Below are 21366 nucleotides of genomic sequence, written 5' to 3' on the forward strand. Positions count from 1 at the left end.
GATTTTGAAGGTCCGTCCTCAGGAAAGGACCAGGTTTGGCTGCATGTAAACAGCTTAAGGGAGCTAGACAGTGGTGCACCCCAGCTAAGGGAGTATGGGAGGAGGACAGGTCTTCCAGAGAAGGCACCATTGTCGGGGAGTGCAAGTGGCAGGGTGGCAGTGGGAGTGCCAAAGGAACTTCTTGGTGTGCAGGCTGTAGGTGGCAGGGCACCATTGCACAGGCTATGGCCTGCTGTCTGCTGTCCCCACCATCATGGGAAGGACATCATTGTGGAGGGACCTATCACTGGGTGCTGTCCTCCACTCCCACGTCCCTGGAAATAGGAGGCCTGCCATCACCACCACAGCTGAGGGTCCTGCAAATAGACACTGCCCTTCACCCCCATCTCCTTGGGAACTCACATGCCTCATCATTGCCATTGCAGAGAGCCCTGAGACTAGACTCTGTCAGCACCTCCCTGGGGGTTACCACCACTGCCAAGGGCCCAGTGACCAGGCACCACCTGCAGGAGCAGCCCATTGCCCCCACCTCCCTGGAAGCATGTGTAGGCTGTGCACCCACACGCCCCCTATCAATGGGATCATGGCCTGCACATACTGTAAAAAGAACAGCAAGCATCCAAACCCAAAAGCAACCTTCATTCCAAAGAAATAATAAACCTACACAAGCTACCCTGGGACATTCCCACATATAAATAGCCCTCCAAAACCACAGTAGATAATCGTTTACCCCAAACTCACAGAATAAGAAAAATAGAGGCAAAATTACGAAGAACAGGAATCATTCCCAGTTGAAAGAACAGAAGAATTCCCCCTGAAGGAGCAAAAAATAAAAGACCTATTCAGTCTAACTCAAAAAGGAGGTAATGAAAATACTGAAGGAGTTTACAACAGCTACTGATGGCAATGTAGATTACAGGAAAAGGAACTAGAGTATAAGGAGGAACTAAGAAAAATTAGAAAACTCATTTGCAGAAATGAAAGATGAATTAAAGGCACTGTACAGCAGAAAGAATAATGCAGAGGAACAAATGAGTAGCTTAGAAGACAGAATAATGAGAATCAACCAATCAGGACAGCAGACAGAAAGCCAAATGAAAAAAAAAAATGGAAGTAATGTAAGAGATCTATGGGATAATATAAAGCATGCCAATATATGCCTAATAGGGATACTAGAAGAAGAAGAGAGAGAAAAAAAGGATTGAAAATGTATTTGAAAAAATTATGGCTGAAAATTCCCCAAATCTAAAGAAGGAAGCACAGAAGGCCCTAAACAAGATGAACCCAAAGAGATCTACACCAAGGTATATTATAATAAAAATACCAAAAGTTAAAGATAAGGAGAGGACTCTAAAGAGAAAAACAAGGAGTTAATCATAAGGGAACCCCCATAAGGCAATCAGCTAATTTCTCTACAGAAATACTGCAGGCCAGAAGGGAGTGGCAAGATATATTCAAAGTTTTAAAAGGGAAAAATGTGCAACCTAGAATACTCTACCCAGCAAGATTATCATTTAAAACAGGAGAAAAAAAAAAGAATTTCTAAGACAGAAAAACTAAAAGAATACAGCAATACTAAAACTATCTTAAAAGAAAGGTCTCCTCTAAATAGGAAATAAGTAGGAAGATAGAGGATGGAGGAAACCATAATTGGAAAGTAATCACTTAAATAAGCCAGTACACAGATCAAAACAAAAACAACAAAAAACTCTAGAGTTCCTATTGTGGCACAGCAGTTTAAGGATCTGTGGTTGTCTCTATAGTGGCTCAGGTCACTAACAAGGTGCAGGTTCAATCCCCAGCCCAGCACAGTGGGTTAAGGATCTGGTATTGTTGGAGCTGTGGCTCAGATTCTGTCCCTAGCCTGGGAACTTCCACATTCCACAGGTACAGCCAAACAAACAAAAATCCACAAAAACCTATTTGTGAAAATGATAATAAGTACAAGGAATAGCAAAAGCATAAAGATGAAGTACATCAAAATCATAAAATGTGGGGAAGGAGAGTAATAAATCTAGACTTTTTTTGTTTTTAAAGAATGTGCTTGAGCCTATATGACTATCAGTCTAAAGCAAGAAGATGTAGGAAAGAGTTAACATACTTGAAAAACAGGGAAAACACAAATCAAAACCAAACAATACATTCATAAAAACCAAAAAGAAGAGAATACAAGCATAAAATAAAAGGAAATCAACCAAAAAAAGAAAAAAAAGAATAAACAGAATCAACTGGAAACAAGGTTGAAAATGGCAATAAATACATACAATTTTTTTTTTTTTTTTTTTTTTGTGTTTTAGGGCCACACCCATGGCATATGGAGATTCCCAGGCTAGGGGTTCAATTGGAGCTGTAGGCACCAGCCTACACCATAGCTACAACAATGCCAGATCTGAGCTGCATTTGTGACCTATGCCACAGTTCACGGTAATGCCAGATCCTTAACTCACTGAGTGAGGCCAGGGATCGAGCCCACAACCTCATGGTTCCTAGTCAGATTTGTTTCTCCTGTGCCACAATGGGAACTCCTCAATAATTACTTTAAATGTCAATGGGCTGAATGCTCCAATCAAAAGACATAGTGTGGCAGACTGGATAAAAAAACAAGAGCCTATAATATGCTGCCTACAAGAGACCCACCTTAGGGCAAAAGACACATATAGATTGAAAGTGAGGGGATGGAAAATGATATTTCATGCAAATGGAAATGACAAGAAAGTGAGAGTCTCAATATCAGATAAAATAGACTTTAAAACAAAGCCCATAAAGAAAGATAAAGAAAGACACTAATGATAAAAGGATCAATTCAAGAAGAGGATATTACACTCATCAACATATATGCACCTAAATAACATAAAATACTAACAGACATAAAAGGAAAAATTGATGGAAATACAATACTAGTAGGAGACTTTAATATCCCACTCATATCAATGGACAGATCTTCTAGACAGAAAATCAATACAGTAACAGAGACCCTAAAGAACACAATAGAACAGTTAGACTTAATTGATACTGTCAAGACATTACATCCAAAAAACCCAGAATATACCTTCTTTTCAAATCCCCATGGAATATTCTCTAGGATTGACCACATACGAGGAGCACAAGACTAACCTCCACAAATTTAAGAGTTTAGAAATTATTTTACACATTTTCTCTGACCACAGTGGCATGAAATTAGAAATCAACCACAGGAAAAGAAATGAGAAAAATGGACCACATCGAGACTAAACAATATGCTACTAAAAATACCAATGGGCCAATAAGACAATAAAAAAAGAAAATTAAAAACCACCTTGAGACAAACAACACTGAAAATACAACCATACAAAATCAATGGGATGCTGCAAAAGCAGTTCTTAGAGGGACATTCACAGTAATACAGACCTTCCTTAAAAAAATAAGAAAAATCTCAAATCAACAACCTAACCTACCACCCAAAAGAATTGGAAAAAGAAGAATAAACAAAACCTAAAGGCAGTAGAAGGAAGGAAATCATAGAGATCAGAGAGAAAGTCAATAAAATAGAGCTTCAAACAAAATAGAAAGAAATCGATAAAACCAAGAGCTGGTTCTTTGAAAGGGTAAATAAAATTAACAAACCTCTGGCCAGACTCACCAAGAAGATGACAGAGAACCCAAATTACAAAATAAGAAACAAAAAAGGAGAGTTGCTGTGGCTGTGATGTAGGCCAGGCCTACAGCTCCAATTTAACCCTTAGCCTGGGAACCTCCATATGCTGTGGGTGTGGCCCTGGAAAGACAAAAGACAAAAAAAAAAAAAAAAAAAAAGAAGAAGAAGAAAAGAAGAAAAGAAATAAAAAAGGAGAAATATCAACTAACAGGGTAGAAAAGAAAAAAAAAAAAAAAAAAAAACCCAAACATAAGAGGAAACCATGAGCAATCTATTTCAACAAATTTGACAACTTAGAAGAAATAGACAACTTTCTAGAGACATACAGCCCACCAAAAGTGAATCAAGAAGAGATCATCTGAAGAGACCAATTACTAGAAATGAAAATTGAATATGCAATAAAAAAAAATTCCTTACAAACAAAAGTCCAAAACCAGATGACTTCACAGACTAATTCTAGCATACAAAGAACTTATACCAATCCTTCTTAAACTCTTCCAAAAGACTGAAGAATGAAAACTCCCAAAGACATTCTATGAAGCTACCAGCACCCTAATACCAAAACCAGATAAAAATACTACCAAAAAAGAAAATTATAGGCCAATAACTTTGATGAATACAGATATAAAAATTCTCAACAAAATTTTAGCCAACCAAACCCAACAACACATAAAAAAGATCATACATCACAACTAGGTGGTATTCATCCCAAGTTCACTAGGGTAGTTCAGCATATGCAAATTAATCAAGGTCATATACCACATTAACAAAAGAAAAGTCAAAAACCCCATGATCACCTTAATAGATGCAGAAAAGGCACCTGACAAAATCAAACATCTATCCATGGCAAAAACTCTTACCAAAGTGGATACAGAGAAAACATATCTCAATATAATATAGCCATTTATGGAGTTCCCATTGTGATTTAATGGGTTAAGGATCCAGTGTTGCTGCAAGCTGTTGGTGTAGGTCGCAGAATCGGCTTGGATCCAGTGTTTCTGTGGCTGTGGTGCAGGCCTGTAACTTTGGCTACAATTTGACCCCTACCCTGAGAAGAAAAATTAAAAAATTAAAATAAAAGCCACTTGTGACAAACCTACAGCCAATATAATTCTCAATGGTGAAAAGCTTTAAGCCTTGGACTAAAATCTGGAACAAGACAAGGATGCTCTCTTTCACCACTTTTATTCAATGTAGTATTAGAAGTCCTAGCCACAGCAATCAGACAACCAAAAGAGATAAAAAGTATCCAAATTGGAAAAGAAGAGGTAAAATTGTCACTGTATGCAGATGACATGATACTATATATAGAAAACCCTAAGGACTTCACACAAAAACTACCTGAACTGATCAACGAATTCTACAAAGTACCAGGATACAAGATTAGCATTCAGAAGTCGGTTGCATATCTGTACACTAACAATGAAATACTAGAAAAATAACATAAAAAACTAATACCTTTTAAAATCACACATACACCCACAAAACAAACCTCGGAATAAACCTGACCAAGGAAGTGAAAGTAACTATAACGCTGAGTAACTATAAAACATTAATCAAGGAAATAAAAGAGGATTCAAAGAAATGGAAAGATATCCCAGATGAAACTAGAGATTCTCTTACTAACTGAAGTAAGTCAGAAAGACAAATACCATATGATATCACTTATATGTGGAATCTATGGCACTAATGAACCTAGCTATAAAACACTCACAGACATAGAGAACAGACTTGTTGTTGCCAAGGTGAAGAGGGGAGAGAGAGGGGTAGACTGGGAGTTTCAGTGTTAGTACATGCAAACTATTACATTTAGAACAGATAAGAAATGAGGTCCTACTGGATAGCACAGGGAACTATATCCAGTCTCTTGGGATAGACCATGATAGAAGATAAAAAATGTACAGCAGAAATTGGCACAACATTATATATCAACTATACCTTAATTATAAATAAACAATCAAATAAATAAAAATAGTTGGCCATTTCTGTGGTTCAGAATGTTTTAGAAATGCCTTTTCAAACCACTCAGCCACACTCTGTAGCCACTGGAGACATATTTAAAATGCGACCTCAAGTCCATGTGCCCAGACACAAAAAAGCAAAAAAGTCTGACGGTGAACACAATTCCTTAACCTGAGGATTACCATTAGCTTCTTACTCTCCCTCCTCTCCCACTGCCTGTGCAGAAAGGCTTCCCACAGTAGCTGTCCCCAGTGCCTGTCTTTCCTGTCCATTCCTTTCCATCCAGTCCTCCTGCCATCATGCAGCTCACTCCTGCTTCATTTGGCATCTATCCCAGTGCAGAAGCCCCTAACTGTTCTCCCTGTCTCCTTTCCCCCACTGCCTCTGATCCATCCTGCACACCACCACCAAATTCAGCTGGTTGTCATTTTCTTCTTCAAAACCTCCAATGGCCTTATCCTGCTCACTGTGCCTAAACTCCTTAACTCGGTGGAGAAATTCCTTGCTCAGTCTGTTCCCAACTGTCACCTCAGGTCTCATTTCTCACTACTATCTGAAAAGGAGCCTCACTTTGTTCTGGGCAACCTAGATCGTTTGTAATTCTCCAAACATGCTCTATTTTAAAACTTCACAATTCAGGAGGATTGGAAATAGAAGCCAAACCTTTTGCCCCAGATCACATATTAGTGAACATGGAATCTGGATTTAATTCCAGGTTTGGACTATGCCAAAGCTCTTAAATACCATCCTGTTCTCTCTCTGTGGAATGTCCCTCTCTGATCTACCTGTGGAAATCTTTGCTATCCTTCAAGCCACTTCACTCCAGAAGCTTCCCTGTTTTTCCTGTCTGAAGGAACTTTCCTCTCTTCTGAACTCCTATAGCACTTTCATTGAGTATTTCACAAAATTATCATGGCAACATAGTCATGTGATGCCCTTATGGCACCTAACACAGCTCCTTACACACTGATGGTACTCAGCAAGGATCTGATAAAGAATGAGCTACCGTGGGAAGGCTTTCTGCAATGAGAGATCCTTATTAATTTCACTCACAGAGCTATTCTTTCCCTGCCCTGAGCATCCTGCCTTTCTCCTCTTCTAGTGCATCAGTTCTTTGGTCCATGTCATAAGCCCTCTGCCAACTGCCTATGAAACACTGTGCAAAATGGGAAAAAGCTCTGGTGCCTGGTAACCACTGTTAATGTTTAGGAAGATGCAAAGTGCAGTAAATGGGGATCATAAAAGAACAGGAGTGGTTTCATTCTTTGGAACCTGAGATGGAAACTGGAAAGCAAGGTTCGGGTCAAATTCTCCTTTCAGATCTTCTTATCCACTGTTTCAGTTTCATTTTGAAAGGAACAAGGGGTGGGGCAGTGAGCAAGTATGAGCAAATGCCAGGAAGAGGAACCGGGAATAACCGGTCAGACAGCTACCCTTTCTCAAGAGACAAATTGCATTCTAGGAAAGGAAAATACACCCTAGTTCCCAAGAAATTATACAAGGAGCATAGAGCAGAAAAGGGATATTAGGCTTAAATAGCAGCTTATTGGTTTGTCGTATCTTCTTATGCCTGTGAGGTAGGGTTTTGACCCCTCGATGCTTCTCTCTACACTGGCTCACGTGACAGTCAATGTAAGGCCATCAGCATGACTCAGAAAAGGCTGCACCTATAAAATGAAAATGACCCATTCCATTTAGCATATGACTGCATCCAGGGATTCAGTACAATTAGTGAATTTAAAGCAAATATAATGAGAATGGGGAGGAGGCACTTCTACCAGTGGCTCACTTCCCTGCTCACCCTCTTTCTTGCTGCTCCTCAGAGTTGCTAAACCAGTGGGTTAATGTTTTGGAAAGCCACAGAGCCAAAGAGAGAAATCAAGTTCAGTTCAACTCCCCATAACCCAGGGAAGTAAAGCAGGAGTGAGAAGGAGATTTCCCTTCTCTCTGTAAGTGAACTTCTTCCCACCTATGATTGAAATGAATCATATCAGAACTAGAAATTCTACCAACATTACTTATTGAGAACCTACTATGTGTAAGGCTAGGGATTTAAAAAAAAATTAGAAGGAAAAAAAAAAAAAAAGCATTGGCCCCTATTCTTAAGTAGTTCACAGTATAATCGGAGAAACAGAAATAATTTCCACATACCATGGCATTATGCAAGGGGTCCACTCAGAGTTCTGTGGAAATAAAGAGTCTGCGAGAGCAGAACTGGAGTCAGGGAAGGTTTCCTTGAAGAAATGAAATCAGACTGAGGGCTGACAACTGTGCAGGAGTTAGCCAGGTTTAGATGGGTGGGAAAGGTATTCCAATGGACAGAACTGCATGAGCAAAGCCCAGAGATCTACAGCATTCTCCCCTCAAACCAACAAAACCCAAATCCTCTTGTGTCTGCACAATGCTTACAATATTCTGGGATCAGAGGTAGAAAACAGGGGAATTGGTAAAATACAATTTAAGTACTGAACTTTGAAGAGGTGCATTAAAAATAAATCCATAGCCTTCTCTGAAGAAGTAACAAGGGTAAAAACCAAAACCAAAACCAAAAACAACCCTTAAAGTGCATTTGATGGAAGCAAAGTAATCACCTTCCTAATCTCAACAGGTAGGATCAGACTCCAGGTATCCTTTCAACCACAGAGCTGGTGTTTACCTCTAAATCATATGAGGCAGATGGAAAACAAGCTAAACAGCACTCCCCTGACTATTGTGTAAAATCCTAACCACAAAGCAGTTAAGTAACAGATGACAATATGAGCCATTCAGCTCATGGAAGTAGGGCCTATCCTAGCTGAGTCTGCTCTCCTGGAAATTTGGATTTGGATCCCAGGCCAAGCTCCATCTTTGTATGCGTAATGTCTGTCACCAATATGAACTCTGTCCCACATTCCATCTCTTGGAGACCTGGCTATTTATTGACTTAAGTGGCGTAAATATGTGAGACCCTGGGGCAGAGAGGGTGGAAGGAGCAGATGCCGGAAAACATCCTTGTTTTGGTCTCAACTATAGCCACAGTTTTTATTCCTAGACTTTTAGTTTCCTTCCTCTGTGCCTTAGTTTCTCCATCCAACAAGGACAATGAAAATCTACCCCTAAATTCCTTATTTAAAGGAGATAAATTAAATAACTCCTGGAAAGGCTTGAGTTTTCTGTGCAGCAGATAGGTGTTTAAGACGAAAGATCCCAGAAAGCCATAATCTTAATCTAGAGCAATGAACCTTAAGAAACTAAAGCAGCATCAGCTGTCCAATCAGTTTTTCATTCACTTAACAATGCTGATTAAGTTCTTCGTATGTGCACATCATAATCAAAGCTGATACTCACGTGTCTTTATTTTCTAGTCTCTTTCCACATCCCTTGTGGCTGACAGATAAGAGAAACTGGCTGAGTTACATACCAAAATGTGAGCTGTGCTCACGGAAGACTGTATCTCATCCTAGCCCCACCATGCAGGAAATTCAGGCTAAAGCCAGCGACAGGAAGGCAGCAGAGCTCTGTGTTCATCTCACCTGGGGACACTAGTTAGGTAGGTCATAACATTCAGGAAGTCCTCCTCTGGGATGTGTTTGAACCCCACAAACTCTGGAAAAGTGATGATGGGGGCACCGTCTTTCCCTCGACCTCCTGCAACAAAAATGGATGGTCATGATATTAGCAAAATGTTTTCCCATTGCATCTCTGCAGGCAGAGGACTTCAACTAATATCAAATCGAGGTGTGCATTGGCCTCGCCCCTCTTCTGTCTATATTATTTCAGAGCAGAATGTGGGAAGGTTGACACTGAATTATTTCCAGCAAGACTTGCTTCTCCTTCATGCTTGCTCAATGATGGTGTGAGAATGCAAGTTTTGAATCCTTTGAAGATAGTCACTGCACAATATCTAACACTGATTTAATTATATTAACATAGGTAGAATGGTAAATAATGCCAACACAAATATATAATATTGTTCTTTTTTTTTTGTCTTTTTAGGGCCACATCTATGTCATATAGAACTTCCCAGGCTAGGAATCGAATCTGAGCAGTAGCCACAGCTACAGCCATGCCAGATCTGAGCCGTGTCTGTTACCTACCCCACAGTTCATGGCAACGTTGCATTCTTAACCCACTGCGCAAGGCCAGGGATCGAACCCACATCCTCTTGGATATTAGTAGGGTTCATTTCTGCTGAGCCACAATGGGAACTCCTACAATATTGTTCTTCATTTTTAGTTAGTAAATATCAAAGGTAAGAGAGCATGGTGGTTAAGAGAATTGGCTCTAATATCAGACAGCCTGGTTCAAATTCTGCTTTACCACTCAACTTCTATGTGATTTTAGGCAAGATACTTACGTAAATAGAAGTTTCCTTATATATACATATATATCTATGTAATAGGAATATTATCTGTAGCTACCCAAAGGTACTGTGAGGATTAAGTGAGAACATATATGAAAAGCACTTTAGCAGAGTCTTTATTATATATAAGTGCTCCATAAATGGTAACCATTATTATAGTTATTATTCTTACAAGGTGGCAGTAATCAGCTGCCCTTCAATGACTCCTAAATAGGGCTATAAGACATCTCTGTGAGAACAAAAATGTAAAATTAGCATTTAAATATTTAATTCATTGGAGCAGAGGCCACCAGATTAAATGAAATAGTTTATATTTCCCAATTTCTCTGCAGCTAGATGCACCCACATGACTAAGTTTCCAAATAGGGAACCATAGTGAACTCGCAGAAGCACCATGAATATTTTACATTTGGGGAAAAAACAGCAATAGCTGGCATTTGTCAGATGCCGTGCTTGGCACTAGCTTGAGGTAGTTAACAAGTTCAACATTAAATTGTGCAGTATTCTTCTGAATGGTATTGCACATTTGGGAAGCTGGGGTTTTGGGGACTGATGGGGTAAAAAGCAAGCAGTATGAAAATAAAAGTGGAATAGGAAATGCAGGTGGTGATGTCTAGACTGATTCCAAGGTTTGAGATAATCGTGGTTCTCTAAGAATAAAAGTTAAATATTACTTTTCCTTCCAATTTGTGTGTAGTAATTTTTTGGAACAGCTTCTAGATTGTCAGGATTATACAGACTTGTTGTTTTAACTGTTAGGTACTGCTTTTGGCCAAAACGGATTGTGAAAAAATGACTGATACTAAGGTAGCAAGGTTTGAGGAAGTTGAGGACCTGTTTCCCAGACAAAGGGTCATGAGCAACTTCCAGGCTATGTCCATTGAGGGAGATTACTTCAGCGGAATATGGCTCCCAAGTGACATCAACTATGAACGACCGCACGTATTTCATGAATCTAGCAAAAGAGCTATCCCTGCAGTTGAACAAAGACTGTGATTACTGAGGCTGTGGGATCAATGAAGAAACTACAGAAAATGGAGACTCAGAGAAGCAAAGGCAGGCCACACTCCTAAGGAGAGAGGGTCCTGGCCCATCACCTCGAAAATCCAGGCCATATTGCCCGTCTATCTGATGACACTACCATTAAGATCATCCAACCAGGAGTTCCTATTGTGGCTCAGTGGTAGTGAACCCGACTAGTATCGATGAGGATGTGGGTTCTATCTCTGGCCTCACTCAGTGGGTTAAGGATCTGGTGTTGCTGTGGCTGTGGCATAGGCCGGTAGCTACAGCTCTGATTCGACCCCTAACCCAAGAACTTTATGGTGAGGCCATAAAAAGAAAAACTACGGAAGTTCCCATTGTGGTTCATCAGTAAAGAGCCTGTTTAGTATCCATGAGGATGCAGATTCGATCCCTGGCCTCGCTCAGTGGGTTAAGGATGCAGTGTTGCTGTGAGCTGTAGTATAGGTTGCAGACGCAGCTTGGATTTGGCACTGCTGAGGCTGTAGTGTAGGCTGGCAGCTGCAGCTCAGATCCAACCCCTAGTGTGGGAACCTCCAAATGCCACAGGTTGAAAAAAAAAAAAGGCGCAAAAAAAAAAAATTAGAAATTACAAAAAAAAAAAAAAAAAAAAAATGGCATCCAGCCCACTCTGCTGCTCTGAGTCCAAACTTGATAAGTATCTTCTGCTTCTACACTGATGTTTGTTCCATGTAAATTTGTCTCAAGAGAGAGAACGTACTACTATGCAAATATGAGTATTTGTATCATGCAAAGAATAAGTCAGCACTATGGTTTACAAGTCTCTTGTAAGCACTGTTAATGTGAGTCTTGGGCTCTCAGGAACCAGTCACTGTGATATTTGATGACCAAGCCATTCTTTTCCAGGCATGCCTCTTTATTAATCTTGCATGCTTATTTTAAATTAAAAAAAAAAGATACCTACAGATTAGATGTTTGACAAGGACACTGAGTTCCCTCGTTATTCTGACTGAAAACAATTTAGATCAAGATACTATTACTTTTAACTAATAAATATTCTTCCTCTTTCTAGTTTCATAATCATAGGAAGTTTCAGAGAAATATGAATAAAGAGAAGTTGTGTCTCAAGTAAAGTTAAATTCAGATGCATTTTAACACTGTATTAACTGGATAAACAATATTTGCCAAGAGAATGACTAAAATATTTCCAGGAACCAAAATACTGTAAAATACTCATAAGGATATGATTACACCATTTAATGATTTTACCTTTTTCACTAACTTTAATTAAAGCTATTCATGCCTAAATGAAGAAAGGCGGAATTTTCCTATCTTGGTTAAAACTGATACTGAATACCAGAGAGGCCCCAAGGTTGCCTGGGGACACCACGTGCTGCTGAACTGTAGTCTATTAGTCTTAGAGGAGGAGCACCAAGGAAACAAAGCAACGGCCTCCATACAGCCGTTGACAGCCCATGACAAGGCATTCAGCGCCACCTTATGAGGACATGTGGAAATGCAAAAGGTAAAGAAAACTAGAGTCCTTGGAAGTACAATGGTGACATAAAATAAACTTCACTCCTCCTGGTATCATTTCTACCTGTACATTAAATGCCACAGAACTAGCTTTAATGCAGAAAACATTAGCAAGTGCTTGGGGTACATGAGCCTAGGCATGAAGACTTGCATCATTTAGAGAATTTGGAAGAATGAGAAACCCTATAGGAAGACAGTGAAGAGGAACAATGGAGAGACAGTGAGATGGTTACTGCAACTTGCCTCCCAGTATCTCTTTTCCCTTCCTCTTCCCCCCAAAGAACTGATTTTAGTGGGAAATTGAAGTACGACTTCCTGGGACGCTCTTGGGAAACCTGGGATGCTAAATAACCTGACCTACGTAATAAAGAATTATCCCACATCCTGTTTGATTTCTGAATGTCTTACCAGAAACTCAATATAAGTAAAAAGTCAGTTTACAGTTACCTGATCCAGAACTCTTAACTTTGTTTTACATATAGTCATAAAGTAATTAAAATATATTTCTAGTAATACTGAGATATAATTGACATATGACACTGTATCGGCTTGAGGGGTACAATAATGATTTGATATATGTATATACTTGGAAATGATCACTACAATGATTTCAGTTAACATCCATCACCTCACAAAGTTATAATTTTTCTTCTTGTGGTAAAACCTTTTAAGATCTACTATCTTAGCAATTTTCAAATCTACAATACAATATTGTTAACTATAGTCACCATCTATCACATCACATCTCCAGAATTATTTATTTAGTGCCACAACCACAGCCTATGGAAGTTCCCAGACTAGGGGCTGAATGGGAGTTGCAGCTGCCAGGGTACACCACAGCCACAGCAACATGGGATCCAAGCTGCATCTGCAATCTACGCCACAGCTCACGGCAACCCTGGAACCCTGACCCACTAAGCAAGGCCAGGGATGGAGCCTGCATCCTCATGGATCCTAGTGGGATTCATTTCTGCTGCACCACAATAGGAACTCCCAAGAACTTATTTATTTTATCTCTGGAAGTTTGCATCTTTTGACCACCTTCACCCATCCCACCTTTGGCAACCACCAACCTGTTCTCTATTTCTAAGAGTTCTGGGGTTTTTTGGATCATATAATTAAGATCATAAAGTATTCATCTTTCTCTGTCTGACTTATTTCCGATAGCATAATGGACCACCTGTGCTGTCACAAATCATATTTTTGAAGGGTTTTAAAATATATACTGAGTTTTCCAGAAATTGCAACTACCATATAAATTGAGGGAAGATAATACTTTACTTTTTTGTTCAGAACTTTGTCAACAATTGTTTACTATTTCAGAAAGTTACTACAGTAAGGCCACTTGGGATTCTGGTCACCCGTACCACATCCTGGCATGTGCACCTGTTACCTTTATGACGACTTCACATACAAAGGCAAGCCCTGATTACTTCATTATTTCTTCTAGAATAGCTAGAAATACATATGGAAATACATATCATTTTACTGTGCTTCCTTTCGTTTTCTTTCTCCTTCACATTACAGCTCTCCCCTACATTTAACTTTAAAATTTTTTTGAAGTATATGCATAAATAAGTAGGGGGTGGCAGTTCACACTCTGGGCACAAGCTAGCTGTATTTCCCAGCTTCCCTTGCAGTTAAGTGTGTCCACATGACTGAGATGGGTTTAGGTCGATGGAATGTGGTGTGTACTGCTGTCGAGCAGAGGCTTTAAAGAAGTAGTATACTCTCTTTCCGTGTCTGCTTCCTGGATATAGATAGTAAGAAGACCACAAAATGGGTTAGAGCAATAAGAGCCACAGAGTGAAAGGAGCCTTCATTCCTGAACCTCTGTGTGGAGATAAGTTGTCTGCTGACCACACATACAGGCTGAACATACAAGCTGGACTGTGTCAAGAGTAAGACTAAATTTCTACTGTGTTTGTCTGAACTATACATACTATACATACATTTTGGAATCTGTTAGAGCTGTTTATCACATCCTAATTAATGCAGGTTACAGTATCTATACATTTCATTTCAAGATGGTGGGGAGGGGGCAATACAAACCTTTTGTTATTAAAAAAAAGAGGAACTTGATCCAACGTGATTGAGAACCATTTCTGCGTATACAACAGTCACTAGGCATTTGTGGCTGCTGAGCCCTTGACATGTGACTAGCCCAAACCAAGATGTGCTGTATGTATAAAACACAAACTAGATTTCCAAGACTTAGTCCAAAAAGAAGTAAAATATCTCATTAATAATTTTGAATACTGATATGCTAGAATGCTATTTTAGCTATACTGGGTTAAATAAAATATAATGTTAAAATTAATTCCCAGTGTTCCTTTTTGCTTTTTTAATATGGTTACCACAAAATTTAAAAGTACACATGTGGGTCACATTATATTTCTATTAAACAGCACTGTTCTAGAATTTCTAGCATTGGTTCTCATTTCCCAGGTGCCAAGTTACAAGTTCCCTGTCTCTGACTTAGACACCAGATTTTAACTCTGCTCACTTATTTGCTTTGATAGTCTCCATTGTTTCAGGTAAGAACTTCCCACTTGCCCCTGGGAACTCCACCTCTACAAACCCGGGGCTCCACTGGCACATGTATGGGGGGAGATGTCGGGGACTTCACAAGCCTGAGTACTTCATGCTTTCATTATCAATTATTTCCCTTTTTAAGGGCTGCACCCATAATATACAGAAGTTCCCAGACTAAGGAATCATAGCTACAGCTGCCGGCCTACACCAGAGCCACAACCACATTGGGTCCGAGGCACATCTGTGACCTGCACCGCAGCTTGTGGCAACCTCAGATCCTTAACTCACTTAGCAAGACCAGGGATTGAACTTGCATCCTCATGAACACCATGTCAGGTTCTTAACCTGCTAAGCCACAACAGGAACTCATTATTAATTATTTCTAAAAGGATTAAAGGTGTTGAGAGAGATGGAGAGAGAAATTCGATAATAATTTCAAAGAGGGAAATTACCATCAAAAGAAAAATCAATAGATAATTCCTCATACTTAAGGAAAAGCCTTTTTGCAGACACTGACAAATGGCTAATTTTCCAACACCCTCTTCCTTGGCAACCTTCTAACTGGCATTAAAAAGCTAAATGTTTGCCTTCTCAGACTCCCTTGCTGCTAGGTATGGCTACACAATATAATTCTGGAATGAGACATAAGCAGAAGTCTGTCAAGAGCTTCTACGAAAGTTATTGTTGTCTTGGCAAAAGGAACAGAAGAAGCCAGAATTGCTCCTTTTCCTTCTTCCTGCTTTGAGTACAGACTTGATTTCTGGAGCTATAGCAGCCATCTTGGAGTAAAGACTTTAAAAATAAGAGAAATATCAAGAGAGTTACAAAGATGCCAGTCTTAATATTGTTGATCAAATACCAAGAATTTCTACCTACTGACCTCTTGTTATGTGCTTTAAAAAGCAAAGAAATAGGAGTTTCCTGGTGGCCTAATGGTTAACGATCCGGCTGGGGTTGTCAGTGCTGTGCTGTAGGTTCTATCTCTGGCTCAGGAATTTCCACATGCCAAGGGTATGGCCAAAACAAACATGTCCTATATAGGCTATGTTCTTTTGTAGCCAGACATGCTGGGGACTATTTAAAAACTACCCACTTTACAGATGAGAAACCCAAGGTTCAGACCAACCTACTTAATTGTGTTGGAATATGAACCTAGAGCTGCCCATCCAAAGCACAGAATGTTTCTACATACTAACCTGCTTATATTCTCTTGTGTCCTAGCTAAGCCCTGAGCTTAGAACTATCCAAAATTCATTGGGAACATGTAGGTTGTCTTTCAAGGTCAGAGAAACCAGGTGCCCTAGCCCTGGTCACCATCCAATTCCTGCTGATGGCCCTGCTCACAGTCCGTGCCATTCAGAGGCTTCAAACTATCTGGCCACAAATCTGGGTTGGTCATCATGAAACAAGTCTTGCTCTCCACCAGCCATGGGAGCACAGCAGGCCAGGTACATGGAGCCTCACTGAGAAAAAAGCTCCATCCTCTCCTTCCCAGCCATCCCTGGTTGATGGAGCCTGGTGTAGGCCGGTGGCTACAGCTCCAATTAGACCCCTAGCCTGGGAACCTCCATATGCCGTAGGAGCGGCCCAAGAAATGGCAAAAAGACAAAACAAAAAAACTAAACAACAACAACAACCACAAAACCTAATTGCAGAGATTTCTATTTCACAATCACAACTAGTCAGGCACCCACAAAGGCCCCACTGCTGACATTTGCTGCCTCTGCCCACTAAGAGGGAGCAGTTAAAGATGAAAAGCAGGCCTGCTCATTCCAAACAAGTGCTGACTCAGAGAACCCTATGGCTCTGGCTATTCTTACTTACTTGTCGTGTTGCAAATGCTGTCATAGCTAATCCATGCCTTTTTCTCACAAGAAGGGCAAACTTGAGGCAACAAGCTGAAAAAAGAAACTCAGAAAGGAAGCTTTACCACTATCAGAGTGCTTTTCCTGAAGCAGAGGTATCCTCTCGGGCCAGTACAAGTTTTCAGTTCTATGTTCTACATGAAAGAGTGACAATCATCTCTATTCATGACTTAATTACACACCACATACACTGTCTGGTTTTCATCCCTCATAAAAACTCTATCATACTGAAAGCTATTTTTGGTTATATAACCCTAAAATAAACAACTTTATGGGATTAAAATATATCAGGAAAAAAGGACTAATAGTTGGCATTTTTCATACATTATGTCTTTAATCCTCAAAATTATGATGATCTCATTCAATACACAAATGAGGAATGTGAAGCTTAGACAAGTAAATTACCCAATGTGATGCAATAGCATAATCTAAATCCATATCTAGGGCTGTCTGGCACCATTTATGATTCTCGTTATCCTGCCCCAAAGAAACAAGAATAGAAAGAAATGCCTCAATATTACTCAAAAGAGATTAACTTTGGATATTTAAAAGCATGAATTAATCAGTTACAGGATTCCTTCACCAGATGAGTCATTGTGTAATTTTATAAGCCAGAATCATGTCCTGAGGCATTAAAGTTTTGATGTGAGACTGTAGGAATCCACCCCACCCACCCCCAAACCCATTCCAGACCTTGATGCACATTGGCCTTGGGCCTGCTGTGACACAGTACCATGGCAGCAGTTACCAGAAACTCAGAGGACAGTTCACATCCTGCCTTTTGTTGCATACTACCCTAGGCTCACTGTGAGAAACTATGACACTGCACCTGCAGGAGGCCAGCCAGGCACTCCCATCAGGGTTAGGATGGTAGTGCCTCGACTGGGGATGCAGGGAGTCCACTGGCCTCACAGGACAGACCAAGAGGACTTGCACAATTTCAACCTGAGCAGATATTATGTTCCAGCCTTGTTCTAAGCATTAGCAATACAGGCATAAATTTTAAAAATGAGAACCCTATACTTATGGAACTTTCAGTGTCTATCTGAGCAGTGACCATCATGGAGGAAAGACCAGAGAATTCCCCAGAATGTTTCGCATTGATTAAGATGCTCTTACCCAGGATATAACACAAATAAGAAAAAGCAGTCCTGGGGAGTTCCCGTCATGGTGCAGTGGGTAATGAATCTGACTAGGAACCATGAGGTTGCGGGTTTGGTCCCTGCCCTTGCTCAGTGGGTTAACAATCCGGCATTGCCGTGAGCTGTGGTGTAGGTTGCAGACGCGGCTCGGATCCCGCGTTGCTGTGGCTCTGGCGTAGGCCGGCGGCTGCAGCTCCAATTCAACCCCTAGCCCGGGAACCTCCATATGCCGCGGGAACGGTCCAAAGAAATAGCAGACAAAAAAAAAAAAAAAAAAGCAGTCCTGGAGTTTCATTGTGGCTCAGTGGTAATGAACCTAATTAGCATCCATGAGGAAGTGGGTTCATTCCTTGGCCTCACTCAGTGGATTAAGGATTCGGTGTTGCCATGAGCTGTGGTGTACATCTCAGACTCAGCTCAGACCTGGCATTGCTGTGGCTGTGGCATAGGCTGGCAGCTACAGCTGATTTGACTTCTAACCCAGGAACTTCCATATGCCAATGGTGCAGCCCTTTAAAAAAGTAAAGAAAAGAAAGGAAAAAGCAATCCAAACACAACACTAAAAATAGTGATTAAACCACAAGAGAAGAAGGGATGAAAAAAGACCAACAAGAACAAATTCAAAACAATTAACACAATGGCAATAAGAACATACATACCAATAAATATCTTAAAGGTAAATGGACTAAGTGCTCCAACCAAAAGATTTAGGCTGGCTGAATGGATACAAAAACAAGACCCATACAAACTGAAAGTGAGAGGATGGAAGAAAAAAGCCCATGCAAACAGAAATCAAAAGAAAGCTAGAGTAGCAATACTCACATCAGACACAATAGACCTTAAAATAAAGAATGTTACAAAAGACAAAGAAGGACATTACATAATGATTAAAGGCTCAATCCACAAAAAAGATAAAACAATTGTAAATACATATGAACCCAACACAGGAGCATCTCAATCCATAAGCCAACCGCTAACAGCCTGAAAAGGAGAAATCAGCAATAGCACAATAATAGTGGGCAACTTTAACACCCCACTCATAGCAATGGACATATCATCCAAACAGACAATCACTAAGAAAGTACAAGCCTTAAATGACGTATTAGACCAGATGGACTTATAGAACATTTCATCCAAAAGCAGCAGAATACACATTCTTCTCAAGTGCACACAGAACATTCTCCAGGATAGATAACATTCTGGACCACAAATCAAGCCTCAGTAAATTTAAGACAACTGAAATCATATCAAGCATCTTTTCCAATCACAATGTTATATGACTGGAAATCAACAAAAAGGAAAAAAACTGCAAAAAACACCAACACATGGAGACTAAACAACATGCTACTAAACAACCAATGGATCACTGAAGAAATCAAAGAGAAAATTTAAAAAAAAATACCTAGAAACAAATGACAACAGACACAATCCAAAACCTATGGGATGCAGCAAAAGCAGTTATAAGAGGGAAGTTTATAGCAATACAAGCTTACTTAGAGGAAACAGGAAAATCAAATAAAGAGTGTAACCTTATACCTAAAGCAACTAGAGAAAGAACAAACAAAACCCAAAGTAGAAGGAAAGAAAACATAAAGATCAGAACTCAAATAAATGAAACAGAGGTAAAGAAAATGATAGAAAAGATCAAAGAAGCTAAAAGCTGATTCTTTGAAAAGATTAACAAAATTGATAAACCCTAAGTCAGACTCATTAAGAAAAAAAAGGAAAGGGCTCAAATAAAAAAAATTAGAAACGAAAAGGAGGAGTTCCCGTCATGACTGGAGTTCCTATCATGGCTCAGTGGTTGACAAATCTGACTAGCAACTATGAGGATGCAGGTTCAATCCCTGGCTTTGCTCAGTGGGTTAAGGACGTGGCATTGCCTTGAGATGTGGTGTAGGTCACAGACACAGCTCACATCCTGCACTGCTGTGGCTATAGCTCTGATAAGACCCCTAGCCTGGGAACCTCTATATGCCATGGGTGTGGCCCTAAAAAGACCCAAAAAAAAAAAAAGAAAAGAAAGAAAGGAATATAAAAGGAGATGTTACAATGGACATCACAGAAATACAAAGCATCCTAAAAGACTACTACAAGTAACTATAGGCCAAAAAAGTGGACAACCTAGAAGAAATGGATAAATTCTTAAAAAGGTACTATCTTCCTAGACTAAACCAGGAAGAAATAGGAAAAATGAATAGACCAATCACAAGTATTGAAGTCAAAGCTGTGATTTAAAAACTTACAAAGAACAAAAGTCCAGGACCAGATGGCTTCACAAGCAAATCCTATGAAAAATTTATAGAAGAATTAACACCTATCCTTCTGAAACTATTCCAAAAAATTTCAGAAGGAACACTCCCAAACTCATTCTATGAGGCCACTCTCACCCTGATACCAAAATTAGACGAAGATGGCACAAAAAACAGAAAGTTATAGCCCATTATCGGTGATGAACATAGATGCGAAAATCCTCATCAAAGGACTAGCAAACAGAATCCAGCAATACATTAAAAGGGTCATACAGGGAGCTCCCATCGTAGCGCAGTGGTTAACAAATCCAACTAGGAACCATGAGGCTGCGGGTTCAATCCCTGGCCTTGCTCAGTGGGTTAAGGATCCAGTGTTGCCGTGAGCTGTGGTGCAGGTTGCAGACGCGGCTTGGATCCTGCATTGCTGTGGCTCTGACGTAGGCCGGTGTCTACAGCTCCGATTAGACCCCTAGCCTGGGAACCTCCATATGCTGTGGGAAGCAGCCCTAGAAAAGGCAAAAAGACAAAAATAAAAATAAAAGGGTCATACACCATGATTAAGTGAGATTTATCCCAGGGATGCAAGGATTTTTCAATATCCACAAATCAGTGTGATATGACACATTAACAAACTGAAGAATAAAAACCATATGGTCCTCTCAATAGATGAGGAAAAAAGAGTTCCCATTGTGGCTCAGCAGGTTACAAACCCAACTACTATTCATGAAGATGCAGGTCTAACCCCTGGCCTTGCTCAGTGGGTTAAGGATCCAGCACTGCTGTGAGCTGTGGTGTAGGCTGCAATGCAGCTTGGATCCCATGTTGCTGTGGCTGTGGCATAGACCAGAAGCAGTAGCTCTGATTTGACCCCTAGGCTGGGAACTTCCATATGCCACAGGTGTGGCCCTAAAAAGCAAAAAAAAAAAAAAAAAAAAAAAAAAAAAAAAGTTCAGAAAAAGCTTTTGACAAAATCCACAACCCATTTCTGATTTAAAAAAAAAAAAAAATCCGGAGTTCCCGTCGTCGCGCAGTGGTTAACGAATCCGACTAGGAACCATGAGGTTGCGGGTTCGGTCCCTGCCCTTGCTCAGTGGGTTAACGATCCGGCGTTGCC

At 40.1% G+C, this 21366-nt stretch overlaps 1 protein-coding gene across 25 annotated transcripts in view; it reads right to left on the reverse strand.

Annotated features, from left to right (window-relative positions):
- The window catches only part of MCF2L2 (MCF.2 cell line derived transforming sequence-like 2), a 250868-nt gene that overhangs the window by 185472 nt on the left and 44030 nt on the right, over window positions 1-21366 (reverse strand). For 19 of the 25 annotated variants that reach the window (XR_014824428.1, XR_014824429.1, XR_014824430.1 and 16 more), the window contains exon 3: window positions 9109-9223. The exons of the other annotated variants lie outside the window; for them this stretch is intronic. Coding sequence is in view for 10 of the 19 variants with exons in the window: in XM_084990475.1 (XP_084846601.1) it covers window positions 9109-9223 (115 nt within the window). In the remaining 9 variants the exon portion in view is untranslated. The remainder of the gene's footprint in view (window positions 1-9108; window positions 9224-21366) is intronic. 25 annotated transcript variants of the gene reach the window in all.

This window comes from Sus scrofa, chromosome 13, assembly GCF_054392235.1.
Source record: "Sus scrofa isolate SSC_HxYL_T2T_F1_AM1 chromosome 13, Sscrofa_HxYL_maternal_Yorkshire_Landrace_v2.0, whole genome shotgun sequence".
Taxonomy (NCBI): domain Eukaryota; kingdom Metazoa; phylum Chordata; class Mammalia; order Artiodactyla; family Suidae; genus Sus; species Sus scrofa.